Source organism: Eublepharis macularius, chromosome 7 (genome assembly GCF_028583425.1).
Source record: "Eublepharis macularius isolate TG4126 chromosome 7, MPM_Emac_v1.0, whole genome shotgun sequence".
NCBI classification, from domain to species: Eukaryota; Metazoa; Chordata; class Lepidosauria; order Squamata; family Eublepharidae; genus Eublepharis; species Eublepharis macularius.
In genome coordinates, this window is record NC_072796.1 from 143,507,803 (window position 1) to 143,527,984 (window position 20,182).

At 54.6% G+C, this 20,182-nt stretch overlaps 1 protein-coding gene across 4 annotated transcripts in view; it reads left to right on the forward strand.

Annotated features, from left to right (window-relative positions):
• Positions 1-502: 502 nt before the first annotated feature.
• The window catches only part of LOC129333188 (NFX1-type zinc finger-containing protein 1-like), a 34,526-nt gene continuing 14,846 nt past the window's right edge, over positions 503-20,182 (forward strand). The window contains exons 1-11 of one of the 4 annotated variants that reach the window (XM_054984678.1): positions 503-568; positions 1,265-1,360; positions 5,256-6,691; positions 10,900-11,056; positions 11,245-11,370; positions 14,037-14,179; positions 14,384-14,518; positions 14,594-14,678; positions 16,611-16,740; positions 18,323-18,442; positions 18,966-19,120. In XM_054984678.1, coding sequence (XP_054840653.1) covers positions 5,303-6,691; positions 10,900-11,056; positions 11,245-11,370; positions 14,037-14,179; positions 14,384-14,518; positions 14,594-14,678; positions 16,611-16,740; positions 18,323-18,442; positions 18,966-19,120 — 2,440 coding nt within the window. In that variant the 5' untranslated portion in view covers positions 503-568; positions 1,265-1,360; positions 5,256-5,302. Of the gene's footprint in view, positions 569-1,126; positions 1,361-5,255; positions 6,692-10,899; positions 11,057-11,244; positions 11,371-14,036; positions 14,180-14,383; positions 14,519-14,593; positions 14,679-16,610; positions 16,741-18,322; positions 18,443-18,965; positions 19,121-20,182 lie in introns of those variants that run through there. The other 3 variants (XM_054984676.1, XM_054984675.1, XM_054984677.1) reach the window with 3 other exon arrangements.

The following is a 20,182-nucleotide window of genomic DNA, read 5'->3' on the forward strand; positions in this document are numbered from 1 at the left end:
ACACTGTTTTGTATTGGATTGTTTTCTAACTGTCATCCCATCTTACTTCTGGCCACGGAACGGGAGTCACTGGGGCAGTCAGGGGAGGAGGTAGCTGTGAATTCCTTGCATTGTGCAGGGGGTCAGACTAGATGACCTTGGAGGTACCTTCCAACCCTCGGATTCCACTATGTTTCTTCTGTCCTAGACTGCACCTGTTGCATTGCTACATTTTTAACTCCCCCTTGAGCCTGAACGAGAACAGCGGGCTATAAAGAAAGCAAGCGAAGCAACAGGCTGCCCATCATCACGCCGGCGAGTTTTGCGTCACTCAAGCGCTTGCCTATTCCTGCGCGGACCATCCCGGTGGTTCGGTCCTGTCCTGCGGCCCGCATTCCCCGCCTGCCTCCCGCGCCCTCGAGGCGTCTGGCCGCCCCCGGCGCCTCCCGCCCGCCCGCCGCCCGCCTGAGTTTCGTTTGCTAGGAAACGAAAGCGGGAGCCCCGCGCAGCCGCGCACGCCTCGCCTCGCCTCCCTTGCCGGCTCGGGCGCGCTTGGCCGGGCGGAGGCGTCGCGCCGTCGGGGCTGCCGGTAGGGCCGTCCTCGGAGGGAAGCGGGGCGGGCGGGGGGCTGCCAACCTCCAGGCGGCGGCTGGGGACCTCCCGGAAGGCCGCCTGGCCTCCAGGCAGGGCAGCCCCGCCGCGCCCCGGAGGGAGGGCTGCCTTGGAGAGGGGCTCGGCGGCGCCCCGGCCCGCCGGGCGGCTCCCCCCCCCCCGAAGCTCCAGGAGTGTCCCGCCCCGGCGCTGGCAGCCCGCCGCTGCCCGGCGACTGTCCGGAGGCGGCCCCAGGGTCGCCGCGCCGCCTGCCGCTTCGTGCCCGGAGCGCCGGGGAGGCGCGGCCGCTTGGCCGGGCGCGGGGCGCGAGTCCGGCTGGCCCGGATTCTGCCTTGCACGGCGGGCCCGAGCCGCCAGATGGGGCGGGGGGGGGGCGGGAGCCCCGGGAGAGCGGAGGCGGCCGGCGTGCGACCCCCGGGCGTCCCTCGCCCGTCCCTGCGGCCCAGTCCGACCCGCGGCGCAGAGGGGGCCTCCGGGGGGGGGCTTTTGAAGCGGGGGGGCTGGGCACGGGGGGGATTTTGAACTGCGTGCAACGACGACTTTTTGGGCCAACCGAAACTCCTTTTGCTGATCTAGCAGGGGGAATCGGGTCGTGTCAAACTCGGCACGCCAAAGGGTGCTGCTTGGAATATTGATGGAATTGCAAAGGGGACCCGTTTCGTGTCTCTCTCAGGACAATCCCAAGAGCCGCCTCGCTGGAGACGGAATTGCGGCGCGGCGCGCCCGGTGCGAGGCAGCAGGCGCGCCTGGACTCGGTGCCTTCTGAGAGGTAGGAAAACGGAGACGGCGAAGGGAGGAAACAACTTCTGGAGTAAAGGGAAGAAAGTGTAGTCTTTGTCCAGAAACTGGCATAGAGTCGCGGTAGATAGGACTGCCGGCATATCTGGATACTAAGCGAACTTTATAACCTTGGAAACACTGAACTCTTTAATAATGAATTATAAAACACATTACAGCATATTGTTGCCAACATTATTGACAAGGGAACAAAAATGTCCTTAAAACGTTTTATTTGTCTATAGCATAAGACTTTTTTTCCCCAGTGTTCCTTGACATTTCCTAATTTTTCAACTGGAAAAATTAAGAGAAGTCCTTGTATGTTTGATTGTGAAAAAACTGGCCTTAAGATGCGTTTGATTCATTCTAAAAGAGGGAAGAAATCATAGGACTTTTGGTTGTTGGGGGTTTTCCGGGCTGTATTGCCGTGGTCTTGGCATTGTAGTTCCTGACGTTTCGCCAGCAGCTGTGGCTGGCATCTTCAGAGGTGTAGCACCAAAAGACAGTCTTTTGGTGCTACACCTCTGAAGATGCCAGCCACAGCTGCTGGCGAAACGTCAGGAACTACAATGCCAAGACCACGGCAATACAGCCCGGAAAACCCCCAACAACCATCGTTCTCCGGCCGTGAAAGCCTTCGACAATACATCATAGGACTTTTGTCTAGTGCTCCCCCAATTTCCCAGTTTTTCTGTTAGGAAAGTTGGGGGAAAGGCCGGGGGGGGGGGATGTTACCCTGAGGCCTTCACATCTTTAGTCCAGAGGGATCCTGCCTACAGCACCTTCCCTTCTCCCCAGGCCACCCCCCCGTCATCGCTCATTGGCATCGGTTCCTGCCCAGAGAGCAAGAGGTGGGGGTCTCGGCTGTGGAGCTGTCAGAGGTGGCCAAACAGAGGCAAAGTTGCTCCAGGTTGGAGGAGGCTGCCACCTGAGGGAATGTCAAGCCTTGCCCATTGCCCTCGGTTGACAAAGAGATCTTGCCAGAAGGCGGGGTACCAAATTTTCAGCTGCAATGCCCAGCGTTTGGGGTGAGTGGAGAGGCCGGTGTGAACTAGCAAGCTGGGGCAGCCACCTCCCCAGCTCCTCCTTACCTGTTGGTGTTACCTCACCCCTCCCTAATCCAGGACTAAGGAGATGGGTAACCTTGAAAGGAACTCGGGTATTAATTGTTAAACGTTCTGGATGTGGAGCGAGGCACGCCCCGAATTTCACAAAGTTCCCCCTGTATGCCCTCTCCCTCTTTGTGCTCAAGTCCCCACGGCAGCGGGCTTCCGGGCACAGCCTTCGGCCACTTCCCTGCTCACCTGGCATCATGGGTGCCCAGGGAGCGGATTGGGCATGGGGAAGGGGGCTCAGCCATCACGGGGGGGGAGCACAAACAGATTGGTCTCCATGGTAGCTGGCATCCTAAGCTCTGCTGGGCCACTTGGGTGGGGCTGGGCATGGGGGGGGCAGTTGACTTTGCATGTACAATGGGTGCCTATGGGCTATGCCGTTGTTTTTCCAGGTGTAATTTTCAGATGCTCCTAGGGGTTTTAACCACACTTGAAACAGCTTAGGGAGCCAACTAAGTCTTGTCCCCCTGCCCCCTGGCCTACCAGCAAAGGGACGCCACAGTTACACCCATGCCTGGCCCCCATGGCTGGGCACAGGTAGAGGACCTTGGCGGCGCGGCCCCTGGCCACTGCACCAGCATGGGCAGGGGTTTACGCCAGTGTAAATCCAGGATATGCTAGCATAACTCCTGGTCTGTTCCGAAAGCATTTTTATCCCCCCTCCCCGATTGCACTGTTAATTATTGTTGCATGTACTCGTTCAGTACTCACAGGTTTTATTTTAATTACCCATTATATTTTATCTTGCTTTACTAAAAAGTTTAGCAATTATTTCAATAAAGAATAAACATTAAACTCTAAGAAAAGTTTGCCTTGAGGGGAACATTTAAAACAAGGATAAATTATTTGTACTAATTCATAGGCTTTTCAAAGGAAGTTCTTTGTTTTTAGGTTTTAGTATCGAAGACATTCAAAGCTGTTCAGAGTTACGATATAAATCTCAGCACTGGATGGTTTGGAAGCCATAATGAGGCTCAGAGAAGTTCTCTGTTGCACACCAGCGTCCAGGATTTTGGATTCTAGGGTAGTGGCGAAAAGGAATCCCACGGATGATTGGGGGGGGTGGGGGGGTGGACTCCTTGTTGAGCTTCAGTGGCTTGCAACTTGGGCCAACTGAGGAAATTCCACACCCCTTATGGGACAGTACATTCTACCACAGAAAAAAAGAGGGGAGCTTTTTGTGATAACTCCCCCGCCCATTTTTCCAAGAGAAAAAAAATGGAAATTTTGTGGAGCATTGAAAAAAAATTGTATGAAATATTTTCTCCATTGGAATGAGTGAAACACATTTGAAGGCCAGGTTTTACTTTATAAGAATGTACACAATGAATTTTATGTAAGACAATTTGATAGTAATTCATGTCTGTGCTGTAGACAGACATTTCCCAGCATGTATTTCTTGGCTAAACATGACATTTTGTCCATGATTAATATTCTAGAGTTTTTTAATGATGATATCTGTGCAAAAGTTCAGTATTTTTAATTTTGTAAAATTTAATTTGATACCCAGATATGGTGCTAGTCATATGTGACTGTTTCTGGGCTGACAATAGACTTTTCTTTACTACAAGATTTGTGTTTATGTTTTCATGTTAGCAAAAACTAAAGTCGCAGAGGCAATAGTTTGCAGTCCCCTATCACTAGGGGTTTCCTGACCTGGATAGCCCAGGTGAGCCCGATCTCGTCAGATCTCAGAAGCTAAGCAGGGTCGGCCTTGACAAGTAATTGAATGGGAGACCTCCAAGGAAGACCAGGGTTGCAGAGGCAGGCAATGGCACACCCCCTCTGTTAGTCTCTTGCCATGAAAACCCCACCAGGGGTCGCCATCAGTCAGCTATGACTTGACGACAGTCTCTGCTACTATTACTCTGTGTGTGTGTGTGTGTGTGTGTGTGTGTGTGTGTGTGTGTGAGAGAGAGAGAGAGAGAGAGAGAGAGAGAGAGAGAGAGAGAGATTTTAAATTTCATAAATCTGCCAAATGGCTATGCTGTCATTTCAGGAATGTAGAAAATGTAAATGGAGAATTAAATCAGGTGCTTTCATTTCTTGACACGCGGGACGGTGTGTGTGTGTGGGAGAGGCCGTGCAAGGTTGCCATCTCAGTGCTGGTGGGGGCTGGGGGTGGGTGGGATTCAAACTGGCACCTCACCAACACTATGACATGACTTCCAGTGAGAACCTAGAAGGGATGTCATGGCGCTGGCATGGTGCGTTACAGTTCTCCCAAAACTCTATGGTAAGCAATAGTTTGGGGGGAATTGTAGAGCGTCATGTGGACACAACAGTGTCAGGTTCTCTCCAGAAGTGGCATTGCGGTGTGGACTCCTAACCCACCCCAAAGTTTTTTGTGTGCTGCCCTATAGAGCGATGGCAGGCAACAAGCCAAAGGGGCTGGGGGTCTCCGGCTGTAGCAAGGAGGTCTCCTGGCAACCCTGGGACCCTGGTCTCTGTGTTTGGGTTGGGGGAGGGGGCTTGTGTTGTACTGTACATGTCACTTCTAAGCCCAAAAGTGTGGTGCTCAGGCCCTGTACGGCGCAGGAGAAGAGTAGTAAGGAATCAGTCTATGCTGTCAGTGGTGAAGAGGTCAAGAATCCTCCCAGAATTAGGTTAACGGAACCCATGAAGGGGGTCACACTGGAGCCCATCCCAGAGAGGCGGAGTGGGGGGGGGCGCTGGCAGTGCAGGCCTTGAACCCGGAGGCTTCTGTGAATTGCAGCTGGGCAGGGCTTGGGGGTCAAAACATGGTCCAACCTGGTTTCTTTTGTCTCCAAGCAGGCCCCCTGCCAAGCTGAGTGGTCTCCCCACCTGCCTGCAGAAACATGTCTGGGCTGAAACGGCGCTGGAGAGATTTGCCCGGCAGAGGGCCGAGCCCACCGCCCCACAAAGCTCTCCGGCTTTCTCCAGAGCCAGGGCCCAGCAGGGGGCAGGATTCGTGCAGCATCCTTGAGGACCTGGACAGGCTGGGCAACCACAACCCAGAGCAGCTCTTGGCATTCTTGAAGGCCCACACTGCCCTCCTGGAGCGAGCACTCGGCAGCCCCGGTCTCAGTCCCCACCAGGTGCGTGCTGTGCTGCATGCGCTCAGGTGCGTGACGAAGGCGCCCCTGGAGCCTCAGGAGGTCCAACCCGTGTTGCTGATGGTGCTGCAGCCTCCCTTTATGCTGCAGAGCCTGCTGGGGTATATTGCTCACCTGGAAACCTTCTGTTGCGAGGATGGGCGGATTTCACAGGAGGTGGTGGGGGATGTAGTGGTCACCCTCCATCACCTGCTCACGGCCTTTCCGGGCCAAGCACGCACTCTGCTCTGCTACCCCATGGACCTCCTTTATGCCACAATCCAGAGGCTCCAGAGCCGTGGCTTCCAGTTCACATGGATCACCCAGAAATGGCTATGGGACACCAAATTCCTCTTGGATAAGGCCTTCCCAAATCAGGGGGAGCTCCGCAGCGGGAGTCTGGCATCCCCAGCAAGCCGGGAAGATTTCCACCTCATTCCCGTCTTTCCGACTCCTGAGGACATATTTCTGGAGCCCACGTGGAAGCTGAAGCCCAACATAATAGTGGGCAAGTATCGGAGCGATGCAGCGTACCTGGACACACACTTCCGCCTGTTGCGCGAAGATCTGGTCAAGCCCCTCCGGGATGGGATCTCTGCCCAGTTCACCCTCCAGAACCTTTTTTCAGGCTCTGAGAAAGTGAGAGGGGAGCTGCTGCTCTATCAGAACGTCTGGCTGGTCCAGGTGGGTGCCTCGCCCTCTGGTGTCATGTACCTGGCCAAGTATGTGTCCAAGCAAAAGGCCGCCCCCGTCTCCTCCAAACGGCTCCTGAGTGGCTCCCTTGTGTGCCTCATCTCCAACGACAGCCACCACGTGCTCTTTGGGACAGTGGCCGGGTGCAACAGGAAAGAGCTCCCCCACGGGGCTGTGTGGCTGGATCTCAAGCACAGCCACCGCTCCCTCCAAGGGCACGTGGGCAGGACTTGCTTCACCATGGTGGAGTCGCCAGCCTTCTTCGAAGCCTACCGGTATGTGCTGGAGGGCCTCCAGGAGGTGGTTGCCAATCATGTGCCATTCAGGAGGTACATCGTGCAATGCGACCTCGACATCTCCCGGCCTGCGTACTTGGAGGGAGAAGCACTCCCCTTTGACCTCTCAGCTCTGCGTTCCCTGGGGAGTAAATGCGGTCTTGCTGCCAGTTCCAGCCCTCAGGTAGGTATGGTGGGACCCCAAACAATGGGAGCGGGGCAATCAGGAGGAAGAGGGACTCCTCGGAGAGGGGCACACGGGAGCCTTTGAATGGGGGCAGTGAAGAGGATCTCTGCAGGGGAAACCAGGAGATGTAGAAATAGATCAGGAATAATGGAGTGGAAGAAATGAAGGCACAGGTGAGTCTACAGGAGCCTTGGGGAGGCATGTGTTGGCCTCAGCCTCCGAAGTGGATATGCAGCCATGCAACAGATCTGGTAATCTTTAAATACACCAGTGGGTGGGTGTGGGGGGATTGCTGCCCTCCGTGCCTGTTTTCCAGGCTGCTCACAGAAGTGAGTACAAAATCCCACCCCACTGGCCATTCCAGTCCAAACTTCTCCCACCAATATTTGTCTCGTTAAAATTCTCCAGTCAAGATGGCTTACCAGATGAAACACTATAAAACCATTCAACAATGGGTAACTATTAAAATAACTAAACAGCAGCCAATCAAAAACAACCCAGACCAGCAACAGCGAAAATCTGAGGAACAGAAACAAAATCAGCCTAACCCTCTAAATCAACGAAATGGCCGGTAGATGGAACAGGCCAAAGTCGTGTCTGAAGGAGCGAGCCCTGACTCTCAGAAGCTCAGACCCTGAAAATCTTTTTTTAAAAAATTATTTATTTAATTTTTTTAAGTAATACAATACCAATCAACACATAAAAACATAAACAACTGGTCAACATCTATCCAGATAATTTTGATAATACAGATAAGAATATACTATCTTTACATTGGAGGCTTATACAAACAGATTGAAAGTGACATAACAAACTGAGCAGGACATCGAAATAATCTTTAGGCTTAACAAGTTTTTTGATATATTCATCTGTTGTCAAGAATTCCAAAACCGGATACCAAAGCTCAATAAATTGCGATTTGTAGTCTGGGCTCTCACGTTGTTTAATGTAATCGGTTAGCTTTGCCAAGGTAAACTGGTCCCAGACCCTTAATAGCCAATTAGAAATGGTTGGGCTTTGTTGCTCTTCCAAACTGCAGCAGTAACTAATTTACCCACCGCCAACAGTTGAGCTATTAAAGCTTTCCTTTCTTTTGGGATGGGAATATCGTGCCAATCAGACCCTGACAATCTTGTGGGTCTCCGAGGTGCCACCGGACTCAAATCCTGCAGTTCTACTGCAAACCAACACAGCTACCCACCCAAACCAGACCAAAATGGTACGTCAGAGAGATGATAAAGTATCCAGGCAATAAGGACAATGAAAAATGGTCAGGAAAAGTGAGTTACTGGGCAATAGCAACATCTTGTGGTCTGCAAGCCAAGAGTGTGGTGCCAGGCAAGCTCCAAAAGGAGATCATTTCTCAGCCTAAATGGAGGGCACTGCCAGAAAAATCTTGCCTGCCCTGGGCACCTGCCTCAGTTTTGCAGACACACACAGCAGGGTTTTGGATGAAGATCTTAAACTAGCAGGAAAAACTGAGCCAGGGGAAGCCATGCTCCAGGATATTTCCCGCAGATATTTTGCTCCACATTAGAAAAGAGCGAGAGTCCAGCAGCACCTATAAGATTAACAACATTTGTGGTAGGGTATGAGCTTTTGTGAGCCACAGCTCACTTCTTCAGCTGTGGCTCAGGAAAGCTCCTACCCTACCACAAATGTTGTTGGTCTTACAGGAGCTGCTGGACTCCTGCTCTTTCTACGGCTGCCTATTTTGATCTTTGCTCCACGTTGGTTTCCTTACAACAGCCCTGTTTTTGGAAGCATTGCCATGATGTCATCTTCTATTTCGTGGTCGTCCCCCTGCATTGCTGCAGACTTTCTCATAACTAGTTTAGATGATCTTTGTGGAAAGATCACAATTAAAGTGTTCCTAGACATTTCATTGTGGAGTTATAAGGGGAAAGATGCGGGCCACAGGTGGCAATAAGTGCCTGAGGTTGAACAACTGGAGCAAAAACTAGATAAGATGGAGGTGATGCTGGCTGATGGGGTTATGGCTTTAAATGGATTGTACTTCCTACTATTGATGGTGTGCAGATTTCGCTGAAAGGCTCTTAAGAGCTTAGAGGTCTTGCTGGATCTGGTCTGTTGGATAAGCAGGTGCCCCTGGCAGCAAAAACATGCTTTTTCCATGCTACACCTAGTTAGGAAGCTGGCTTCTTATGAGCAGACATTTGATCTGGCCGTGCCAAGCTATGCTTCAGTAACGTCCAGACTAGATTACTGCAACACACTGTACATAGGGCTGCCTTTGGAGACAATCCAGAAACGGCAGCTAGTTCCAAATGTGGCAGCCCTTTTGTTATCGGGCCAGCTGGTGGAATTCATAGAATCATAGAGGTGGAAGGGGCCATACAGACCATCTAGTCCAACCCCCTGCCCAGTGCAGGATCAGCCTAAAGCATCTCTGACAAGTATTCATCCAGCCTCTTCTTGAAAACTTCCAGTGAGGGGGAGCTCACCTCCTCCCTAGGCAGCTGATTCCACCTTTGAACTACTCTGACCATGAAGAAGTTTTTCCTAATATCCAGCCGGTACCTTTGCGCATGTAATTGAAGCCCATTGCTTCGGGTCCTACCCTCTGCTGCCAACCGGAACAGCTCCTTGCCCTCCTCCAAATGACAGCCTTTCAAATATTTAAAGAGAGCAATCATGTCCCCCCTCAACCTCCTCTTCTCCAAACTAAACATTCCCAAGGCCCTCAGCCTTTCCTCGTAGGGCTCAGTCTCCAGACCCCTGATCATCCTCGTCGCTCTCCTCTGCACCCTCTCGATTTTGTCCACATCCTTTTTGAAGTGAGGCCTCCAGAACTGCACACAATACTCCAGATGCGGCCTGACCAAGGGAGTATAGAGAGGGGACTATGACCTCCTGCGATTTTGATGCAATGGCCCTTTTGATATAACCCAAGACTGAGTTTGCCTTTTTTGCCACCGCATCACACTGACTGCTCATATTTAGTTTACAGTCCACTCTTACCCCAAGATCCCTTTCACATATACTACTGCCCAGAAGTGTATCCCCCATCCAGTATTTGTGTTTCCCATTCTTGTGGCCCAGATGTAATACTGTGCACTTGTCTTTGTTGAATTGCATCCTATTCACAGCTGCCCACTTATCCAGAGTATTCAGGTCTTGTTGAATTTTAATTCTATCTTCTTGGGTGTTTGCTACTCCTCCCAATTTGGTATCATCAGCAAATTTAATGAGCAGCCCTTCCACTCCTTCATCCAGATCATTGATAAAAATATTGAAAAGTACTGGGCCCAAAACCGAGCCCAGCGGCACCCCACTGGACACCTCCAATCTGATGAAACACCATTGACCACCACTTTTTGGGTGCGGTCCTCTAACCAGTTCCCAATCCACCAAACTGTCCTATAGTCCAGTCCACAGTCTTCCAGTTTGCCCATCAGAATGTCATGGGGGACCTTATCAAAAGCTTTACTGAAGTCCAGATAAATCACGTCACTCCTCTTCTGGGGTCTCATCAGGTTTATTTCTGGGTCCAATTCAGGCTCTTGATGCACACCCCTGTCTGTCTGTCTACTTTATTTGTACCCCAATGGGGACTCGATATGGCTCACATCATTCTACTCTCCTCCACAGTTTATCCCCCCACAACAACCCTGTGAGGTAGGTTAGGCAGAGAGAATGTGAGTGGCAGAGTGGGGAGTCAAACTGGCTCTCCCAGATTCTGGTCCAACACTATCCATTACGCCACTTCTAAAGCCGTTCAGGTCCTTGGGCCGTGTAGTTGGGGGACTGCCTCTCTCTGCATCCTTCCCAGCAGGGTCTCCCGTCAGTGGCCCCCTTGTCCGAGGCACGTCCGCCCACAGTCTGGTCTGGAGCCCCTTCAGGGTCTGCCCCGGGCCTCTGGAGCGGCCTCCTGTCAAGGGGCTTCCCCTCCTGACTTGCCCGTGAGGCTGCAAAGCAGGACGGTCCCAGAGCTCTTTCAGAGCCATCGGAGCCTGGGCAGAGGGGGGATCACCATGGGGGGGGGAGCATAAAGTGAGCTGAGACGGGGGTACGTGTTTCATATCTGCTGTTTTTAATATTTGTTGCATAAAATTGTTTTTACATTGTTGTTACCCGCCTTATGTCCTGAGATACTCAGGAAAAAGGAGGGCATATAAATACGTTCAATAAAATAAATAGTAGTCCGGAGAGCTCACAACGTTCTTGTGGTTCCTGCCCTCAAGGAAGAAGCTCCGCTGGTGGATCTGACGGCCGTGAGCCCCTTTTGCTCTCCCCTTTGGACTCCGGAGACATTTCCCGGCCTGGATGAATCACAGATCTTGGCCATCCGGATGGCTCTGAGCAGAGAGTTCGTGCTGATCCAGGGCCCGCCTGGCACCGGTGCGTACAGGTCACGCGGAGCTTCCAGCTGCCCCCCCCAGCCCCCTGCTCTCTCTGCCTGGCAGGAATCCCTCACCCACTATCAGGTGCGGAGCCTGCCCTGCCGAGAGGGCACCTGGGGATGATGCCCTCCCTCCGTGACGTGCTGAGCTGGCCAAGGCAGAGATGGTGTCCTGGTTCCTTTCCAGGCAAAACATTCATCGGACTCAAGATTTTGGAGGTGCTGCTGGCCAACCAGGCCCTGTGGAACAAGGACTGCACTCCCTGCCTGGTGGTTTGTTACACTAACCACGCGCTGGACCAGTTCCTAGAAGGTCAGTGTGCTGCAGCTCAGAGGCTCAGGGGAGGGGCCTTTGTCCAGGAGGCCCTGGGGACCACCGGCAGTGGTCACCTGTCCCCTTTCCAGGGCAAAGATCCAGGCAGGCCCCCCTTCCTCACCGATGCAATAAGGAAGGGCTTTCCCACAGTCCCGTGGAACGCAGGCCCTCGTGCAACCGAAATGTGGCCAGGCAGCGGCTGCCTGTCTAGCCCAAGCAGCCCCCTCCTCCCCATCCCGCTGGTGTTCCGTGCTGCCCTCCCACAACACCTGACCCTCCACCTTGGGCTGGAGCGAGGCTGGGGGGTGGGGGCGGGTTGCAGTCACTGGTCCCATGGCAGTGGACTCACCCCTGATTGTCTGGGGCTACTGGGGAAGGACCCGGACATTTAAGGTGCGAGTGTGTGTACCTCTTTAGCAAGCAACACTGGACACAGGCTGGTAAAATACAAAGGAATTTATTAGAAAGAGAACATAGGAGCGTGTGCTAAGCAGAAACTGCTCATGAAAATATTTAGGCAAGGCAAAAACAAACAACAGCTTGCTAATCTATGTTCTTCCTAGCTAAAATACTCCTTTGCTGGCTACCCGTCTAAACATTCTCTGATGAGTTGGCTCCAAGGCAGGTGGTTCCTACCAAAGTCCATCCGTGCCCAGCTCACTCTGGGCATCCTGGAGAAGGCGTGGAGCTAGTGGCGCTCTTCTTACATAGCTGGTAGCTGGCAGTGGCTCCAAGGTCGCGTAGCTGGTCAAGACTGGTCTAGCACGGTGCAGAGAGAGCGAGAGAGGATGGTCAACTGCCTAGAAACAGAGAGGCTTCTTCCAAGTGGTGGGGGCCATCAGGCCACTAAAGGAACCAATCAGGGCTTCTTCCTTAATTGGACGTTACCTCCCTGAGAAAGTTTAGGGAGGACGGCTAGAGCTGGGGGCCTCCCCAGGGTCACCCCCTCAAAGCACGAGAGAGCCCCGGTGCAGGGAGTCAGCAGAGAGGCCTAGAAAGAGCTCTCGCAGGCACGAAGCCTGAACCAAAGTTTTTGCTCTGCATCTGGCGGGACGGGGCCTGCTCCTTGCGACGTCGCATGGCCTGCTTCTGGCCACGTCGCCAACGTCGCTCGCTCAGGATGTCTCTTAGGCTGTTGTTCTGCTCTGGCTTGCTTTTAATGGCATTGGCTTGCTTTTAATGGTTTTGTTTTACCATCTTAGTTGTAAGCCGCCCAGAGCAGGCCTCTGGAGAGGCAGCATACACCTTTCCTAAATCAATTAATCTGGCGTGCCCAGAGAGCCCCTGCAGAGACAGTTTTGGGTCCGGTAGCACCTTCAAGACCCATTACAGTCCCCCGGAGAGCCCCCTTGGCCATCTGCACTGACGCTCCCAGTCCAGATTCCTCCCCCCTCCCAAGCCAACAACGGTAACAGAAGACATGCAACAGGTGGCCGTTGAAAGGGCCAGTGCCCTTTGGGGGTGCTCTTCAGCTGTCCCCACCAAGTGGTTCAGGAACCCGGGCCACTCTCTCCGCTCCTGGATCTCGGCTGCCTCTCAGTCTCCCTGCTGCCTGAGCCTCACTGCAGCCAACAGCACGGAACCGCCCCCTGCCTTGGTGCTTGCAGATGGGTCTGTGGGGTGGGGCCCCAGGAGGGCGCTGCAGCTGGGCCATCCCAGAGAACCTCTTGGAGCCTGCCAGTCGCAGCAGCAGCAGCAGGAGGAGGCGGCGGCAGGAGACAGCTGTGGCCAGATGTCCCTGTGGGTCTCCTGCCTCCCTGCTGCTGCCGTGCTCAGCACAGCAGGGACCTGCACAGACAGAACCACCATGGCATCCTTCTCAATGAATGGCCGTGGAGAGCGTGGGGGATTTCCAAGAGGCCCCTGTAAAGTCTTACGGCAATGGAGGCTTGTCTGGTAAGCGCACAAAGGTGTGGCAAGGTAGAGGTGGCCAGATGGGAAAGTGTGCTGCTCTCTCTCTCTGGCATGGCCACTGCAGTGCATTCAGATGGGTCAGGATCCTGCACAGCTCTTCAAGCCTCGGAGTAAAGCCAGACCAAGCCAGTCCTTCCCAAAGTCTCGAAGGTCCTGGGTTGGGTTGCAATTCCACAGGCGTCCAAAGACTCTTGCGTTTCAGACTTGCTCTTGGAGTGCAGCGGTGAGAGTCGGGGCACCAGGGTCTTGGTTCGGGTCCAGCCCTTGCCCTGTCCACGGGGCTGGTCAGGCCACTGCACTGGCCCACACCTGAGCCCCACCCCCATTCAGAGGGGTGCGCAAAAAGCTCCCGAATTCCTTGGGGTGCTAACAGGCCCTGTGCTTTTGACGCCAGATGCCAACAACCACTTCTCTGTTTGCTTTGCACCCCCATCTCTGCTTCTGAAGGAAGGGGCTTCGGCTCTGCGAAATCTCCCTCCTGGGAGTTCTCCTTCCCCCTCCACTGCACAGTATTTGGGAGCCTGGGTTACTGTGCCAAGGAATGTGGCTGAAGGCCTCGAGGGAAGCAGCCCTTCTCAGTGCCGCAGCCTAGACCGAAGACTGTCGTCCCTCACACAGCCCCATCTGATTGGCATCTCCCTGTGCCATCACCAGCTGAACATTAGTTGGGCAGGGCCTACTGCAACCCTCCACACGCTTCTGCAGAGGGGCGGGGGGGGCATTCCCTCTCCTCTCTTCACTTCACCCAGGAATCCTCAAGTTCCAGCGGTCAGGAGTTGTCCGCATCGGTGGCAGGAGCAAGAATCAGGCAGTGGCTTCGTGCTCCTTGAGGAATGTGCGCAAACAATCTTCAGGCTTCCTGCTGTTTGGAGAGAAGCAGCAGTACGGCAGGGTAAGCAAGACATGCTCGTTCCCCTGGGGATCCTGCTGTCCTTGAGCACCTGGCGTGCCCCCACTGGGCTGGGAAGCTCAGGCCTCTGTTCCCAGGACGACTGCTGCTGCTGGGACGCTTCTTGCAGGCACTCCTTCCTAGCCCCCACTCATTTCAGTGCGGAGGATTTCTCTCTAACCGCCTCCCTCCGTGGTTCCTGCGCAGATGCTGGGCTCGCTGAGGCGCCGGAAGGGAAGCATTGCCTGCTGCACGGAGCTGCTGGAGCTTCTGCCCCGGGGCATCCTCACAGGGAAGGAGCTGGAGGCGGAGATCACCGAGGACCATCTGTGGGTTCCAGAGGTAAGCAGAAGGGGGGCAAAAGGGGGACCCTCCCCAAAGCGCATCTCAGGCTGAGCCGTGGGTCTCTCCTTGTAGGGAGGGCTGCTGCAATGGCTGAAGATCTACCCCCCGAAAGAGGAAGTGCGGCCTCGGAGGCACAGGTCCTGCAGGAGACCAGCAGGTAAGGGCAACTCAGAGGGACACCCCCTCCCTGTCTCCTCCCGGGCCTTGCAGGCTGGGCCGTTCCTCTTCGCTTGGAACTCCTGGTCTGCCCAGCACTCTTCTTCAGACGTTCCTGACCTGGCACTGCCTGGTAGCCATTGCAGTGACTGAGCTGCACTGGGCAGTCTGACCACCAGGCCGCTGATTTCCTTAGACCTGGTCAGGGATCCTGGGAGTGCCTCTCAGACCCCGAAACACAAAGCTGATCGGGGTGATGGTGTGGGTTGTTGGGCCCTCGGGCTGGGCCCCTGGAAGCACCACCCACCTTTGGTCTCAAGTCTGATTGCAGGGCCAGTGGGGGGCAGGAGCGGCTGAAGAAGGGCTCCCCACAACTGGGTACTTGTGGGTGTGAGCCTCAAAGGAGGGGGGGGGGGAGAGGCCAGTCCCGAAGGAAGGCTTGGCTCGGAGGCCGGCCACAACACGCCCTGCATGGTTCTGCAAGGCATATTTTGGCCCCGGCTGTTTCCACCCTCCCCACTCAGGTGGGTCAGGTACCTCCTTGCTCACAGGCAGGGAAAAGAGGCTGAGCAAATGCCCGAGGCTGGGTAGGAAAACCACCTGTCTTTCCCAGGTCCCAGTTGACTGCCTTGGCCCAGACCCCGCCACAAGCCATTCACGCCAGACTGAGGCAAAGAGCTCCCGTGGGGGGGGGGGTGTCTGCCTCTGCCCCAGCTGAGAGCTCATCGTTTCTCACTTCAAAATCCAAATGCTGTGGGGTGGGGGAGTCAGGGAAGAGCCCTCTGCCTCCCCCCCCATGCATGCTAACGCGGCCCAGGAGGCTGCAGCACCTTCACTGGGAGCCACACAGTCGAGGCCCCGCGGATGAGGCAAAGGGGGAGCGCTGGCAGGGGGACGAAAGTGGGGATGTCGTCGTGTTTGGTGACATCAGCTGCTCCCTCCTTGACTGGGCAAATGCAGTGCTTGGACCGTGCTATAAAAATAAGGCTCCTAGGTAGCATCAATGACTGTGCATTAGAGAGCTGATCACAGAGCCAGCCAGAGGAGCAGCCAGGCCTGACTTGGTTCTGAGTGGGGCACCAGGCCTCATGAAAGATAATGTTGCACCAACCGCAACGCAATGCTATTCATGGAAAAGAGTAGGAGTCCAGTGGCACCCATAAGACTAACACAACTAGTGGGAGGGTAGGAACTTTCGCCAGCCACAGATACAGCTAGCGTTCTTGGCAATGGAAAGTTACTCCTGAAGTCCAAAACAGTAACACTGGGCTTCAAAAAAGGGATCTTTACACAAATAGGAAGCTAGTTGGAAAGGAGGTTAGGTGCATAGCCGTCTTGGTCTGTAGTAGAACAGCAGGATGCGAGTCTGGTAGCACCTTTGAGACCCGCCAGATTTCCAGAGTGTCAGCTTTCGAGAGTCAGAGCAGAACAGACACGGTGCCTGTCTGAAGAAGGGAGCTCCGAGAGCCAAAACAGACGAGATGCCCGACGAGTGGAGGGCACATGTCAGTTTCCCGCAAGGTTCCACAGGAAGTGTAGTGAGAAAGATCTCTCTTCTCCCTGGCAGAGGTTCCTTCTCTAGGCATCTAGTCCAGTCCACTCGGCTCCCGCTCACCGCAGCCAGCTCCCCTTGCTCCCTGAAAGCACCCCAGAGCCTCCTCACCTGCGAGGAGCAGCCGAGCCCCTCCAGCGTGGCCTCAGCGGCTTGAGGCAGAGAAAGGGAAAGGGTGGCGGCTCCGGCTCAGCTGGGCTCAGAGGCAGTGCGCACTGCTGGGTGCACGTGGCACGAGCTCCATGCTGGCTCCCTGCGCTCACCCCAGAAGAGCGAGGATGGGTGCAATTGGTTAAAGTTGGTTAGTCTTAGAGGTGCTACTGGACTCTTTACTATTTTGCAACTACAGACTAACGCGGCTAGCTCCTCTTGTCTGTGCAGGCACAGAGCTCCTCCGATACGATAAGGACGAACGATTCTTGGATGATGATTACAGTGATGATGATGAAAAGGTGGAGGATCTACCAGGACTCAAGAGCAAGTTTGCCTACATCCTCCCTGCCAAAGAAAGGTACGTGCGTGGCCTGGCTGCTCCCTGGGGCTGGACCCTTCTGGCTCAGTGCAGGGCCGGGGGCTTGTGGAAGAGTGAGGGCGGAGCTGGCCTTCCCGCAAGCCCTGGCCTACCTGGTTTGGAGTGCTGCTTTGGCCCCTGGCATCACGACGGTGCACATCCTGGCATGGCACCCTAGTTCAAGGTGGAGCCCAGAAAAGGACAATGGCCCTGGCAGGCAGGCAGGCAGGGAAGGTTGGTCCACTCGGCCCAGGGAAAGAGGTGGGCAATTTTCAACTGTTTCACAGACCCTTTGGAAGGAAGAAGGGGAATACGGTTGCCCCGCTGGTCCTGGGTGGCAGTGCAGGGAAACAGCTTTGGATGCGTCAGTAAACACTTGCAAACAGAAAGAGCCGCTCGGGATGTGAAGAAGGGCTGCCTGGCCAGACCCTGGCATCTGCCTGTGTCCTGAAAGGCCTCTGGGACAGCGGGACAGCAGCACTGCCTCAGCAACCCAACTGGCCACTTCCGGGCCTCCCATTTCCCATTTGCAGAGATGTGTGCTCGAAGGAACTATGCGGGGGCTCCAAATTATTTGGCCCCTGTCTATGCAAATGCGGAATGTGCTCGCCCCACCCACAAGCTGCTTCGGCACCCAGTGCCAGGAGAAGCAATGGGGCAGGAGCCCCACAGCACTGCCGGCACGCTGGAACTGGCTCTTGGAGAACTGGGGCTCTGGAGCAGTGGGGCTTGCATTGGCGGCTGGGGCTCTGTCTCTGCCGGGCTTTTCCAGTTGCTGTCCTCTTATTAGGGACCGGGTTGCAGAGGCAGTTCAGAAAGCACCAAGGCTGAGGGCCTTTTGTACTCTTTTTTTAACCAGCAGGGTAGGTTTCTCCTGTGGGGTAGACCTCAGGCTGAAGTTGGATCCCGTTGCTTCTGACACGCAATCCCTCTGGGGGTGCTTTCCAGGGGACCCCCGTGACCGTTGAATACTGTTTGAAGTGTGGGACTCAGCCTTTGGGTGTTTGTAATCCATTTTGGGCTACGAAGGAAAGAGAAACGTACTGTTCAAAATAAGTTTTTAATATCTAGGAAGGATTTGCATGTCGGGAACTGGCCAAAGTACTTAAAGGAAAGATTTCAGGAGAAGGGGCTGGAACGAAGCTGGCCGTTTATAAGACCAGGGGAAGCTCAGTTGCTTGTGACCTTTTGGCTGAAAGGGGGCTGTGCGTGTGAACAAGGTGTGGGGCAGTTCTGGCTGTGGCAGTCCTTCCAGGAGCCAGCCCCATTGGCAGGGGGGACCCCCACCCCCAGCTATTCTTCCACACCAGCTAAGAACTACAGGAATGGCATCGGACAGTAGCTTGCACAAAAAGTTCTGCTAGGAAAAACCAGTCTCGGAATGTTAATCGATACTGCAGTGCTTTGAGGCATGTGCAGAGGTCTTTCACCAGAGCAGCCCACACCAAGATGGGGTGTGTATGTAGAAAAGGCCTTCTAGCCTTAGGGGCTGCAACATGAGACCCCATCTCAAAGCAAAGCGACCCCCCCCCCCCGGTCACCACAGTTGCTCACGGGCTGCCTTTTCCCACCTGCTTCCCAGCCCTTCTCAGACTTGGATGAAGTCCTGCTTGACGGAAGGAGACATCATGAGCTCGGAGGAGGTCTCAGAGATCCAAGACCTCTGGGCGCTGCGGCTGAGGGACCGTTGGCGACTCTACAGGTGCTCCACGGGGACTGTGGGGGCAAGGCTGGGAACAAAGCCCCACTCTGGCGGCGGCGGCGGTGGGGACTTTGCTTCTGGAAACGGAGAGCGGGGAATGGTGACCCTGCACTCTTTCTGGGCTGGAGTGGGATCAGGCTTGGCCCATTCCTTCGCACAGGCACCCTTGTCTCGGAGCAGGAGTGCTGGAAACTCATCCTGGGGGCTTCCAGGGGCATCTCTCGCACTGGCTGCTTCTCTGCCTCCATCTTCCAATGCCCTTGGCCAGGCCTGGCTGGCAGCCTTGGCTGTGGGAGATGACAGTGAAATGGGCGAAGCCGCTACACCAGGCAACATCGATTCCAGCAGCTTTTGTGAGTCAGGGACAAACTAGACAGGATGGCGTCCTTGTGGTTACATTCCTCCCTGCCTCCCCGGCCCGACAGCTCTTTCAGCACTTGAGAAAACACATGGGGTGGGGGGTAAGACAAGAGTATTGTGGGCCCACACAGTCTTCTCTATCTGCTCTCTGCCCTGGCTCCAGGAGGTGGGTGGCAGCCTACAGGAACAAGCTGGTGGCAGTCCTGGTGGAGAAGCTGGAGGTGTACGAGAAGGACGCTGCTCAGCTGCAAGAACTGACCTTCCAGGAAGACCTGAAGATCCTCCAGCATAGCCGGGTCATCGGGATGACCACAACAGGTGAGAAGGCTGTGCTGTCTCTCCTACGATCCCTTTCCAGCAGCTGAAAGGGGGGGAAAGAAGCATAGGACGGGCCTGGTCCCCCCTCTGCTTGCCTAGACCTGATCTTTGGGATGGGGATTCAGGTGGAGCTGGACGTGGTTGACACGGTGCCGTGGTTGGACCACTTTTCCCTGAAGCCTTGTCTGGATGCACCAACCCCCCCCCTCCATGTGCGTGGGCAGCAAGCACATTTTAGCTCACCCATGGAGACTGATGGATCCTATCGGTTTCCAAAATACTCAGCGGGATCCGAAGCCCCCTGGCAGTTTGTTGGATGTGCTGGTGGAGGATTGGCATGCCCGCCTCTCCGAAGCCATTGACAAAATTGCTCCCCGTTGCCCTCTTCACCTCCTTGCCCGGTTAGTCCCTTGGTACACTGAGGAGCTATAACAGATGAAGTTAGAGCTTAGACAGCTTGAGCCAGTGTGGCGGTGGGGGCTCAATGAAGAAGCAAGAACAGCTTATAGGATGTATTGTCGAAGGCTTTCACGGCCAGAGAACGATGGTTGTTGGGGGTTTTCCGGGCTGTATTGCCGTGGTCTTGGCATTGTAGTTCCTGACGTTTCGCCAGCAGCTGTGGCTGGCATCTTCAGAGGTGTAGCACCAAAAGACAGAGATCTCTCAGTGTCCTACTGAGACACTGAGAGATCTCTGTCTTTTGGTGCTACACCTCTGAAGATGCCAGCCACAGCTGCTGGCGAAACGTCAGGAACTACAATGCCAAGACCACGGCAATACAGCCCGGAAAACCCCCAACAACCAGCTTATAGGATGTTTATGAAAATCTCGGAGATGGCCACGAAAGTGACTAAGGAGGAGTTCTATGCTGCTTCTGTTGCATCCGCAAGCTCACGCCCGGCACAGTTGTTTCATGTGGTTCGGTCTTTGACCTCCCTTTCTCAGAGAGATCACCAAATTGTGAATTCGAGTATCAGCTGTGAGGCTTTTGGGAGCTATTTTGCTGGTAAGGTCTTGTCTCTCCAATGCAACCTGCCGGCCACGGTTGATACAAAAATGGAA